Source organism: Polypterus senegalus, chromosome 3 (genome assembly GCF_016835505.1).
Source record: "Polypterus senegalus isolate Bchr_013 chromosome 3, ASM1683550v1, whole genome shotgun sequence".
NCBI lineage: Eukaryota > Metazoa > Chordata > Cladistia > Polypteriformes > Polypteridae > Polypterus > Polypterus senegalus.
In genome coordinates this window covers 30,469,124-30,482,819 of record NC_053156.1, presented here as the reverse complement: position 1 = coordinate 30,482,819, position 13,696 = coordinate 30,469,124, and the positions used below count along the sequence as shown (strand labels likewise).

Here is a 13,696-nt window from a genome sequence, read left to right as displayed (position 1 = left end):
CTTTCTGTAATGAACATCTTAGTACAGCACAATTACATCATATTTGTAATGTTTAGTCATACAAAATGCCAGTGTTGGTAATAAAATTAAGTTATAGATTTCTTGAATGTCTTTGAGCTTGTTAACAGACACTGCATTTTATATAGCATCTTTCCATAATAAATGTAAAGTGCAGTAGAGTAGAATTGTCTATAGATTTCTAATTCTCAGCTCTAAGCAATTCAGGTGATTTACAGTTAGAGAATATGTTAGAGGTGGAATCAAAATACATCTTTAGAAGTTTAACTGAAGCAAAAAATGATAACGTTTTATTTATTTTATGATATAAAGTCTGACCTATGAACTTTCTTTTAAGAAACTGCAGTGCAATATACTGTATTACATAAATAATGGTGTTTCCAAATGTGAAACTCATGCCACATATACAGAATTTTCATTTCATCTGTAACCTTTTCCTCAGTAAAGCATGGCAAAAATGTATTTGGATGCAAAGCATGGAAAGGGGGATATGGCTAGCGAGCAGTTCAGTTTGGTTTATGAGACCACTATGACTCCTAGTTCATTCTAATAAGGGATACTTTCAAGTTTCAGACCTCCAATTGCATATTCAAATCTAACATTTCCAATTCCCACGTGTAATACTTCACATTTACTTACATTGAATTTCATCTGCCACAAATCTGCCTTATCCTACATCTTTTCAAAGTCTCTCCGTAACAATTTAGCTGATACTACATTATCTGTACTTTCAGTTAGTTTGGTATCACCTTCAAATTTGACCAGCTTATTGATTAAGTAAAATTCCTATTCTCACAATGTGTTGCTCAATATTCTCCTTAAAATTACTTCCATTAATTTACCTGTGATGCACGTTGAGTTCATTGGTCAATAGTTACTTCGGTCTGCCGATCAGTCTTTTTAAATACAGTAATAAAATAATTTTGGCTTGTCTCCAGACTTTAGGAATTTCCGAAGTGTGCAGAGATTTTTGAAAACTATGTGATCAACACTGACATGATGTTTTATAAATCAGTATGATGAATTCTTTATCATTATCAGTATGTGTTTCTTTGTTAAATTTTGTTCCTGTAAAATTTAGCTATTTAAGTTTTGACTTTGGATTCTGGTTAGCATTTTGGCAAGTTATGTTTTTGATTTCCTGTTGACAATTCTTTTTTTCTGACTGTTTGACTAGCAAACCATCTCCCGAACCTTTCTTGACTGCTTCTTTCTGTATCAGGGAATCACAGATTTAAAAAAAGCAGGTGAGCTGGCCTGTGCTGCAACCCCGATGAACTATTAGCTCTTTAGTCTGGCATTTGTTAGGAATTTTGTTCCCTCATCTTCCTCACCGCTATGGCAGAACACAGATTGACCAGGCCTGGATTGTAGCTTGGTGTCCTGAAATTGTAAGGTGGTAGCCTAAGAGCACTGCATCCCTACAGTCTGTTGAACTTTCAACAAAGCAACAGACAAAGATTGATAGACCACTGATCGGTATAGTGACTATGGCTAGCACTCCTGCCTTTCAGTACAAGAATACTGGATTCAGATCCTGCTCTTTTCACTGTCTGTATGACGTCTGTAGGGTAGGTTGATTGGAGTCTCTAAATCGTTCATGTATTAGTGAATGCATTCTACGCCACATTTAAGAAGGATGGTCAAAACAGCTGAGGTGGGCTGGCTTCTGCCTGAGGTTTGTTTCCTGCCTTGCGCTCTGTGTTGGCTGGGATTGGCTCCAGCAGACTCCCGTGACCCTGTAGTTAGGATATAGCGGGTTGGATAATGGATGGATGGTCAAAACAGGTACTTTGAGCTAGATTTGGGTTATATGATATTAGGAATGGCTGAATTATTAATCAACAGGAGAAAAAAAGTTTCCCTCCTGGATTCATATGTTAGTGCATTGATATTCAAAGCTGACCATGTTTGACACCATAGAATAACTCTGAATTTACAGTTTAAATACAGGGCATGTATGAACAGCCTCCATGATCTGAGCTAAGTAACCTTTCTGTGGAGAATACAGAAAAGGCAGATGTAGAGATGAACCACAAGAGAGTGTTCTCACCAATAGCTCAGCCTGTTGTCCTTAAACATAAATCAGGAAAGTAACAAGGTGACATACATGAGAGTAGCAAGTTTTACAGTATGAAATGTTATGATGGAGATGAGCAATCCAGCATTATTTATTTCAGGTTCTTCAGAGGCTATCTTTGATAGAAATCCAGTCTATCACTGGTCATTAATTAGAGGGAAAAAGTCAATTGAATTAACTTTTAATTTAATTGACATTAAATATCTCCATCAAATCATGTAGAGTTGGCTCCTGAGTAGCTTTGGGATAGTCACCCACACCTTGTGAGTGACCATGAGCAACATAAACAGGCTAGATATGAAGGAGTGGCTGGTTTTCCCTTTCACTAAAAGATAATGAAGGAGATTACACGGGGCACATATAAAAATGGTGGAGCTGTTGAAGGGCTTGTGTTGTAACTGGTCAATTTTGTAACCTTGTCTTGTAACAGTTGACTCAAAACAGACCCTAACTAACGTTGACTTGATTATGTTGATCTAATTTGTAAATTGCTTTGTATAAAAGCATCTGGTAAGTTAATACATGTAAAGGTAAATGTTGCTGTGACCTGAGTGTTTTGGGATTACACTCAGGTTCATATCGAACTCAATAAAAGAACAAGTATCTTTGTGTGTGTGTGTGTGTCTGTCTGGTTGTTATATCTCTGTTATATACCATTTGTTATAGGATTCATAAAAGCAGTACTATTTTTTTTCTGATATGGCATTTGTTGGAATGAAAACTGCAATGCATTTTATTACTGAAAATATTTGTGATGTGTCATCATTTGGAAAAAAAATGCAATGCCATTTTATTACTACATGCATTACAAAATACATTCCAATAGATGGTGCACTTCAGATGTTATCACTGAATATACTGAGGTCTTCATTGGCTATTTATATTTCAACCGGTCTTAGATAGGTAGCACAGTTCTTTTATCATATTCTCATAATGTGTTCCTTTTTATAATAATAACATAGCATTATTAAAGTTGTTTAATGAAATTCAGGCTTTTAGCCTGAAGCTGACGTCTAAAACCTCTAGTCAGAGGAATGTCAAACCTTAACAGAATAGTTTTGCTGATCTTGTCACTTAAGTATGTCAAGTTACATGTCTAGATCACTGAGGATATCATGTTTGATAACTGCATGATGACTTTCCAACCAAGTTTCATGTTTCCAAATTATTGAAAGCCCATCCCTTTTTCTGACAGCCAGTAATGGAGCCTAATGGAGTCGGTTCCAGTGCGACGGGTTTATGGTATGACGTGTTCCCCTGCAATCTTGGCCCTTTTTTGTTTTTTTAATTTTATCTTGATAAGTAAAACATGAAACATCAGACAGATAAACCTCTCTTCTGCTTTTCAGTGCAAGTCACAGACTAGTTTTCCTGAGTTACTGGATATGCTGTATAACTCAAATGGCAGTCACGGATTCCACCATAACTACTCCTGATATTAAGATTATGTACATGAAGTCTACAACTAAAAATCACTAGAAAAGTTTTGTAATGCCACGTAGCCTTTAGCATTTACTGGAAACATTTGGCATAAGGCAGATAACAAACAACTCATGATACATCTCCATTACATTGTAGGGTCCACTAATGCACACTCCCATATGGTGCCAAATTTGAATCACCCATCATATATTAAACCAAGATGAATATCTTTGGGTTGTGGGGGTAAATCCCCTGCAAACATGATAAGAACATACAAACTTCACACAGCAACGGAGTTCAAGATTCAAAATAAGTATGATGGATCTGTGCTGCAGCACTAACCTCTGCATCCTGTGCCACCATGACCAGAATTCATTTTATTAGACAGATAGATCGATAGATAGATACTGTATTAATCCCAAGGGGAAATTCACAATATTAAGACAGTTGTTTCATTCAATACTCAGTTCAGCCTCTCTGTTCATTTAATGTTCTTTACATTAAGCCCTGTTGCAGAGTGATTGCTTTTAACATTGAAAAAAATCATCATCTCTTTGTTCATGTTATCCACCAGATGCATACCTTTCACTTCTTATTTCCTCCATTAGCTTCTCCATTACATGAAGAAGGTGCACTTTATCAACAATGCTGCTGAGGCGGTGTTCTTTGATGACAATGGTAACCCTCCAGCTCTTTATGACATCCTTAACTGGCAAGAGACCCACACAGGAGAGATTCGCTATGTCAAGGTTGGCAGCTTTAACTTTAGTGCTGCACCTGGTCAAGACCTCCTGATAAATGAAAATGCCATCATCTGGAATGGAGGACAAAAGCAGGTGTGGGCCATGTTCTTTACTCTTTATGCAGCCAGGATTTTTGGTACCTTGAATTCCCTTTAGGACTTGCAGCATAGCGAAACAACAGTTAGCAAAACACAAGAATGTTTAAAAACAAGTGGCATGTTTGTTCTAATATAGTGGCAGGGCCATTGTTTCATTTGAGTGACATCCACCACCTTAAAACACCAAAGAACACTATGAGGTCTTAAAATAATGGATAAAAAATCTGCACAAGAGCTTCCATTGATGAAACCTGCTTTCCATGATAGAAAAGGTCTTCAGGCCGAACGACTACCACAAGACTGAGAGGGGAAATTTTACGACGACCAGATTTAAAGAATTTATCCCTGACATTTTTCTCATTCTTTCCTAGATTCCTCGTTCAGTGTGTACAGAAAGCTGTCCAGCTGGCACCCGCAAAGCCACTCGCCGTGGGCAACCTGTCTGCTGCTTTGATTGTATTCCTTGTTCTGAAGGGGCATTTGCTAATGAGTCTGGTGAGACTTTTTTTTTTTATTTGGCTGGTGTGATGTGTGGTTGGGGTGAAGACAGTTGTTGTCAAAGATCCATTAATCCATCCATGCATCCATTTTCTAAGCACAATAACAAAAAAGTTTTAAATATCAGGAGTGTTCTGAAGTAAAAGGATCCAGTCTATCCATTCCATCCTTTACTATTAGATCCACTTATGAGAAAGATTCTATACTAGATGTAGAAGATGAAATTCAGAAAAATATATCTAGAAATTGGGAAAATGCTTAGTAGGAAACACAAATGATTACATTTTACAATGTAGAACAGAACTTAGACATAATACAATTTACAGGCCGTGAGGTGATAGTGGGGGCTTTTCCAGCAGCACTGGATATCTCTCAAAAAATCCCACTGTGAGGGGTGGGTGGTTTGAGTAAAACCATCAAAACCTTGTTAGGATCTTTTATGTGTACTTAAACATTTTGAACACAACATGCCACTTCCAATGGTATAACCTGAAGCCAGCCTTTTGAGTAATCACTCAGACTATAGGGAAGTGTCTTTTATGGCCAGGCTAGGTTGGAAACTAGATTGTTTTCAGCTCTACTTTGGAAGTTCCACACCTTTGCCGTTACTGAGTACACTGAGTCATAACAAGGATGCTAAATTAAAGAGTTTTTTTGTGGAAAGCTCACACAGACACAGAAAGAAAATGCAAATTCCACACAGATGGTGATCATGCCCAGAAATTAAATAAGTATTTAAAAACATTAAACAACAACATTTATTTATATATCACATTTTCCTACAGCAATGTAGCTCACAGTGCTTTACAAGATGACAAAAAAAAGTTACGAGAGAGAGAGAGAGAGAGAGAGAGAGAGAGAGAGAGAGAGAGAGGGGAGAGAGAGAGAGAGGGAGAGAGAGAGAGAGAGAGAGAGAGAGAGGGAGAGAGAGGAGGGAGGGAGAGAGGAGAGAGAGGGGGAGAGAGAGAGAGAGAGAGAGAGAGGGGAGAGAGAGAGAGAGGGGGAGAGAGAGAGAGAGAGAGAGAGAGAGAGAGAGAGAGAGAGAGGTTAGGAGCAGGCACTGATACATCACATTCTCGCACCCTCAACACAACAAACCAACACAGGATCCCAGATTAGGAGCCGAGTGCAGCCATGCAACGGGTAACACCTCAGCACCACACTAATTCACATGGAGTGGAACAGTGTGAGGTTTCTTATGGTGGATGGAGTGCCAATTCTGTCACCAACCCCCAGGTTTTTCCCTGCAGGTTGGAGGGCCTACATGCAGGAATGGATGCAGATTAACGTCATAACCAGGACAGAGCAATTGCAGGTTAAGGGCCTTGCCCAAGGGGCCAACAGAGCAGTTACAAAAACAGAAAGCAAATAAAAATAAGCAATAATATTAAAGAATAAATAACAACACAACAAGGTAAGGTCAAATGGACAGGAGCACAGAAAAAAACAAACAGACTGGAGAAAAAAAAAATCTGTAGGGGTTATGGGGTCAATAGTCCACTCAGCCCCCACTGGACATTCTACCTAACATAATAATTCCTAAATCAAACCTTGTAGATTTCATGGGATTTGATGGAGTTGGTCTCGTGGACAGCTGAGACACCTGCCTTCATTCCATCATCTCAGGGGGCTGCATGGTGCCTAGATCAGATGGTGGTGGCGCAAATCACCACCACAGAAGACCTGGAGAAAACAACAGAGAATAATGGATATTAGTACAGATTGCAGGTCCCTGAAGAATATGATCATTCTACGCTCATATATTCTATTGAGAAAAAGCCATACTAAAATAATGAGTTTCTAGCAGTTTTTTCCCACAGAGTTAGCTTGGTAAAATATTCCAGATTTTAGTTGCATAACCGCAGATCCCACCTCACCATCTCTTCTAAGCTTGATTCTAGGAATAATAAGTAGACCACCACTCAAGGATCTACGGTAACTACTTGGAGTGTAGGGAGACAGGCATTCCAAAATACAGCATGGAGCAAGATTATTTAAGGCTTTATTAACCATTAATAGTATTTTAAAGACAATTCTGAATGAGATTGTGGCTGCTGAATTCTGCACTAGTTGCAACCGATTGATATATTTCTTAGGTAATACTGTTATGAGAGCATTAAAGTAATCTAGTTGACTGAAAACAAAAGCATGAACTAAATTTTCAGCATCTTGTAAATTTATTAGAGGTCTAACTTTTGCAATGCTCTTTATGTGAAAGAAAGCAGTCCTAGTAATCTGGTTATTATGTGATTTAAAGTTTATGTCAAAGTCGAAGATTACCCTAAATCCTTTAATTCTGACTTAACTTTTAAACCTAAGGAATCAAGTTTATTTCCAATAATCCTTGCTTATATCCATGTTTGCCAAATCACCACGATTTCTGTTTTATCCTTATTTGGTTTGAGAAGGTTACTATTCATCCAATTCGAAATACTGCTAAGACATTGGATAAGAGAGCCAAGAGCATCAGGGTCATCAGGTCTAAGCAATAAATAAAGCTGTGTGTTGTCCACATAGCTGTGGTAGTTCACCTTGTGGTTTGTAATGATCTGACCTAATGGAAGCATATACTGTAGATGGAAAAAGGAAGCTGACCAAGTATAGATGCTTGAGGTACACCATATATAATATCATGCATCTCTGAAGTACTGTATAATCACAACTAACAAAAAATTTTCTACCCGTTAATTAAAACTAAAACCAATTTAAGACACCGCCAAACAGGCCCACCCATTGACTGAGGCAACTTATAAGAATACTGTGGTCTATGGTGTCAGAAGCTGCACTCTTGTCTATAAGAACAAGAACAGATAAATGGCCTCTGTCCACATTAATTCGCAAATCATTTTTTACTTTAACCAGTGCAGTTTCTATACTATGATTTGTTCTAAAATCTGCCTGAAACTTATCAAGAATAGAATGTTTATTCAAAGTAATCATTGATCTGCTTAATAACTGCCTTTTCGAGAATTTTACTTAAGAAAGACAGGTAAGAAATTGGTCTAAAATTGTCAAAGACAGAGGAGTCGAAATTACTTTTCTTGAGTAGGGGTTTAACAACTTCAGCCTTTAGACAGTCAGGGAAGAACCTTGTATCTATTTAGTTCATTATGTCAAGTATACTATCAATTAGAACGTTAGAGACTTCTTTAAAAAAGCCTGTTGGTAATAATCAACGTAGGTGGATGGAGGGTTTCAAGTGAGAAATTATTTTACGTAGTTCAGGTAGATTTATTTCATTAAAAGAATTTAACTCACTTAAAAAGGTATTCTGGGATTCAATTAAGTTATGATTAATTAAGTTATGATTAAGTTATTCAACTCACTAGTGTGGCCTCACCTCAAGTATTCTGGGTACAGTTTTGGTCTCCATATTACAAAAAATCAAACAGAAGTGCTGGAGAAAGTCCAGAGGAAAGCAACTAGGTATAACCTCCCCGGAAAGATAATTTGTTTTAGTTTAAGCAAACAAAGATTAAGAGTTGATTGTACTGACTAAAAATGACACAGTAAAAGATTTTAGTAAAAAGGATCAGGGGCCGGGCGGCACGGCGGTGCAGTGGTAGCGCTGCTGCCTCGCAGTTAGGAGACCTGGGATCGCTTCCTGGAGTTTGCATGTTCTCCCTGTGTCTGCGTGGGTTTCCTCCGGGTGCTCCGGCTTCCTCCCACAATCCAAAGACATGCAGGTTAGGTGGATTGGTGATTCTAAATTGGCCCTAGTGTGTGCTTGGTGTGTGGGTGTGTTTGTGTGTGTCCTGTGGTGGGTTGGCACCCTGCCCAGGATTGGTTCCTGCCTTGTGCCCTGTGTTGGCTGGGATTGGCTCCAGCAGACCCCCGTGACCCTGTCTTTGGATTCAGCGGGTTAAAAAATGGATGGATGGATGGATCAGGGGCCTCATGTATAACGCCGTGCATAAAACTCACACTATAACATGGCGTAAGTACAAAAGAGTGAATGTGCGTATGCACAGAAAAATCCAGATGCAGGAATCTTTGCGTACAAAAAACATTCACGTTCTTCTTCTACATAAATCCCGATCAGCGTGAAAAGTAACACACGTGCACGTGCCTGCTGTCCCGCCCCAACTCCTCCCACAATTACGCCTCTTTGAATATGTAAACCAATATAAATAGCCCTTAAGCTCAGCATTCTGTGAAAAGACAATGGCAAAACCACAAAGAAAAGTAGAACAATAGCAGCGAATATCAAGTGGAGGCAAGGAAAAACATACTATTTGTTGGTTTAAACCAGAAGTCACTAACAGGTGGAACACGGTCCGGGTCCGGACCCAGAAGCTGTCTCATACGGACCCAGACTTACAGCCAAAACAGAAGGTTATGATTTAAAACCTGACGGGCCGCTTCTATTTTATTTACGGTAATGTTTTAGTGGATGAGGAAATGCACAGACCAATTGTATGCACGTTAAGCCATTTCATGTGATATCACTCAGCCAATCAAGTCTGTGGATTCTAGGTGGTGAACACTGCTTTACTTTACTTTACAGCGCAGACAGATGAGAGAGTTAGAGGCAAGGAAGAGAGACGGTAGAAAGAAAAAGAAAGATAGCAATATACACTCACCTAAAGGATTATTAGGAACACCTGTTCAATTTCTCATTAATGCAATTATCTAATCAATCAATCACATGGCAGTTGCTTCAATGCATTTAGGGGTGTGGTCCTGGTCAAGACAATCTCCTGAACTCCAAACTGAATGTCAGAATGGGAAAGAAAGGTGATTTAAGCAATTTTGAGTGTGGCATGGTTGTTGGTGCCAGACGGGCCATTCTGAGTATTTTACAATCTGCTCAGTTACTGGGATTTTCACGCACAACCATTTCTAGGGTTTACAAAGAATGGTGTGAAAAGGGAAAAACATCCAGTATGCGGCAGTCCTGTGGGCGAAAATGCCTTGTTGATGCAGAGACTTTTATGACTTATATCTTAAAATACTATTATTTTAAATACATTTTAAAAAATTTTCTTTCCCTTCCCCATTGCATTTTGGCAAACAGGAGGGGGCGCAGAAAACCTTAGCTACGCCTCTGCCCACACCCAGTCATTGTCCATGCATTATATGCACATTCTTTCTGTGTCTGCAAAGATTTTCTCCCACAAGCTCAAAGGAAGACTGTGGGAATGTGACAATGAGAGAGCTCTACGATTGCCAGGACCCTAGGACTGGGTTTCAAATTGTCTACTACCTTGAGCCTTGATCTCTAGGATAGGCTGCAGCCATCATAACCCTGAATTGTATTAATCAAGTTTGGAAATGTTATGTATGTTTATTTCATAGTGAAATCAAATAAGGCTTCCTTTTCTTGTTTCTTATGTAATGTGTAACAGTTATCATTATAATATATTAAGTATGGCAACAGAGAAATTTATACAAAATTAATAACATCACATGAACTGATAGGGATGGCACGGTGGCGCAGTGGTAGCGCTGCTGCCTCGCAGTTAGGAGACCCGGGTTCACTTCCCGGGTCCTCCCTCGTGGAGTTTGCATGTTCTCCCGTGTCTGCGTGGGTTTCCTCCGGGCGCTCCAGTTTCCTCCCACAATCCAAAGACATGCAGGTTAGGTGGATTGGCGATTCTAAATTGGCCCTAGTGTGTGCTTGGTGTGTTTGTGTGTGTCCTGCAGTGGGTTGGCACCCTGTCCAGGATTGGTTCCTGCCTTGTGCCCTGTGTTGGCTGGGATTGGCTCCAGCAGACCCCCGTGACCCTGTATTCGGATTCAGCGGGTTAGAAAATGGATGGATGGACTGGAGTCTTAATTTTAACTTTCCAGCTAGATAATTGTGCAGAAACAAGTCAGACTTGAATTAATGAAGAAGAAAGCAGAATAGACAGAGACAGTAACAGTTCTGATTTATTAAAGGACATTTGTAATCTAATGATTTAAATTACAGAATACATTAAGCATGCATTTGAAAACTGAAAAGAAATCGAAAGATGTTGTCATTTCTCCAGATAATAAAATGATTTAAAATAAATAACAAAGAAATAGAGTTGAAGACTGAACAGTGAGAATATTATACATTTAAAAAATATCTGGGACAATGCTCTTTTTATGGTAAGAATTAATTTAGAGTAATAAACAATTTTTTATTTTGAAATCACTTAGATAGGGTTGAAAATTCTTCTAGATTTATTTATGCATAAATAAAATGACCCAGGATAGATTTTGAAATGCTTAGGGTTCCAGGCTTGATACTCCATTTAATTCCTGTAATGGTTAGGCAAGAAATAGAAGAAATATTTTGTAACAGTGCTCTGAGAGTGATAATGTGCTTCTCTGAGTTGCAACATCTAGAACTAAAGCCTAATTCACTTCAGGTCTTTGTGCATTGAACTGACTGGAAGAGGCGGATCCTTGGTGGCCCCAGAAGTGACGTCAGTACTCTGTTTTCATCATGTGGAAACTGTAGGATTACCCATGGCAATTCTCAGACCTTGCCTTGACGCAACTTCGAATTGACCCCTGCAAATAAGTCACTATCCTCATATGGCTGACAAAATAAAACACAGATATGATGAAGATTAAAAAAAGTATTCAGCAAGGACCCAAACCAAGGTGTTGATTACTTGTAGTCAAACATACTATCAACCATCTGAACTATTCTGCAGTTGTTGAAGATAAGAAGAAATTTTACATTTTGTCATTATTAAATTTGAAATATCATAGTTGTTTCCCCTAGATTACATGGAAACAGGGAAGCACTTCTTTTTAGTCAGACAGACAGACAGACAGACAGACAGACAGATAGACAGATAGATAGATAGATAATGAAATTATTTTCCTTTCTCTTTTCATTACAGACTCTGCAGAGTGCCTATACTGCCCGGAGGGCTTCTGGTCTAGTGAAAAGCGAGACTCCTGTACCCCCAAACTGATTGAATTCCTGTCCTTCCAGGAACCTTTGGGTGTAGTTCTGGTGTCCCTCTCGGTGGTGACATCATTGATGCCAATCTCTACTCTTGCCATTTTTCTCTGGCACCATCATACACCCATAGTGAAGGCTAACAACCGGCAGCTGAGTTATGTGCTTCTCTGTGCTCTGGCCATGTGTCCCTTGTGCTCTCTGATTTTCATTGGCAGACCTTCACCCACCTCCTGCATGCTTCGCCAGACTGCCTTTGGTACGGTGTTCGCACTCAGTGTCTCTTGTGTCTTGGCCAAAACTATCATGGTGGTGATTGCTTTCAGGGCTTCCAAACCAGGCAGTGGATTACAGAAGTGGGTTGGGTCATGTTTACCAAATTCCATTGCTTGTGGGGGAACACTGTTTCAGGTAGGTATCCTCAAATATATGTATTTTTTTAATTGTAAATTGGTTGGCACTACTCATTCAGAGATTTTGGGCCTACATTTAATTAGTCTCTGCATTGGGGTTGCTTGTTATTATTATGTTGACATGTGTTTTCTATGATACTTCAAATTCTTTTTCACATAACCCAAAGGCGTTCAGGTTAGAGACCCTAAGCTGAGAGGGTATAAGTGAATATAGTTTGTGATTGACTGCCATACCCTCATAGCTGGATATTCTTGTGCTCTTTGGTGCCCACGTTTAGAATTTAGGAAATTTTAAAATGGATGGATAGGAATCTTTAATTAAAGGTACTTTAGGGGTACAATATGATTTTCAGTTGACTCACTACAGGTTGTAAGGTGAATAAATATGTGGTTCAATAACTATAAATTCGTATTTTACAGTTTGATGATTTTGTCACTCAGAGGTATAATCTAAAATATGGTTCCAGCTACTTGATGTTTTACAGTTGCATAATTTTTCCAAAAGATGGCCATGCTCACTAGGGTGTAACTTAAAACATCGAACTAGAAACTTGAACCAGAAGTCTTGGACTCTTCAAACAGGTTGTCCTTGGACCCCTGTGACTGCAGGTTTTAATTGCAACCATTTTCACAATCAGTGCAGCTTCTTAATTGTAAGTGATATCATTGTTCAGTGGACTGTCCTATTTATTTTCTCATTCTAAGAAATGTAAGAATTTTTGTTTTAGGCCAAAATTTATTCACCATTTTCTGTAGAGTAGTGACTCTCAAACTCAGTTCTGGAGACTCCACATTGATGCAGTTTCACAATCAGTGAGAAGCTTTACCTTTAAATACATAATTTCCTTTTGTTATTTAACTATAAATGTGTCTTTTACTCTGCAGTTTGGTCCTTTGATTTTCTCTTATTAATGTTGAATAAAAGTTAATGGAATAGAGCAGACATCTTGACACATGACATTGAATGCTGACAAACTGCATCTGATGATCATGATAGCATCTTTGTTTTAATCTTAATCTTACAACAGTGATGCAAAAAAGAATCACCACATATACCCACCAAACCCAGATACTTGTGAAATGGTGAACATTATTTGAAGGAAACAAAAAATAAAAAGATTCAGTAGTACAACAGTTGACCAGCAAGCGAGGAGACAGAAGCACAATGGGGCAAACCCCACCCAGCTCCTGATCAACTAAACTGCAGTAAGCCATCTCTGAACTGTAGAGTTAGATTAGCTGTTAATCCACAAAGCGGAAAGTTAAAGAATGATGCCTTCCAAATAGACAAAGTGATAAAGTCAGGTAATTTCCAGCGGGAAGCCAATAACAGTTTTGCACCAATAGTTGCTAGAGTGATTATCTTCTGCTGAAGTACAGAAAATTAGAGTAAAGAAATTCAAGAGAAAGAGAACCTGACGTGCCAAGGGAATATGCACAGAGAGAACTGAGGAAAGAGAGAGAGAGATTTGGCCACTGTGAACGCTGGCCCCGGCACAGACAGACGGACAACATATTTTTCTCCCCACACACCGTTT

General features: G+C 38.9%; 1 protein-coding gene across 1 annotated transcript in view; it reads left to right on the top strand.

The window, feature by feature from the left end:
- LOC120526448 (extracellular calcium-sensing receptor-like) overlaps positions 1-13,696 on the top strand; it is a 43,552-nt gene that overhangs the window by 11,695 nt on the left and 18,161 nt on the right. Inside the window, exons 5-6 of the mRNA XM_039749614.1 lie at positions 4,733-4,856; positions 11,684-12,156. Of these exons, the coding sequence (XP_039605548.1) occupies positions 4,733-4,856; positions 11,684-12,156 (597 nt within the window). The remainder of the gene's footprint in view (positions 1-4,732; positions 4,857-11,683; positions 12,157-13,696) is intronic.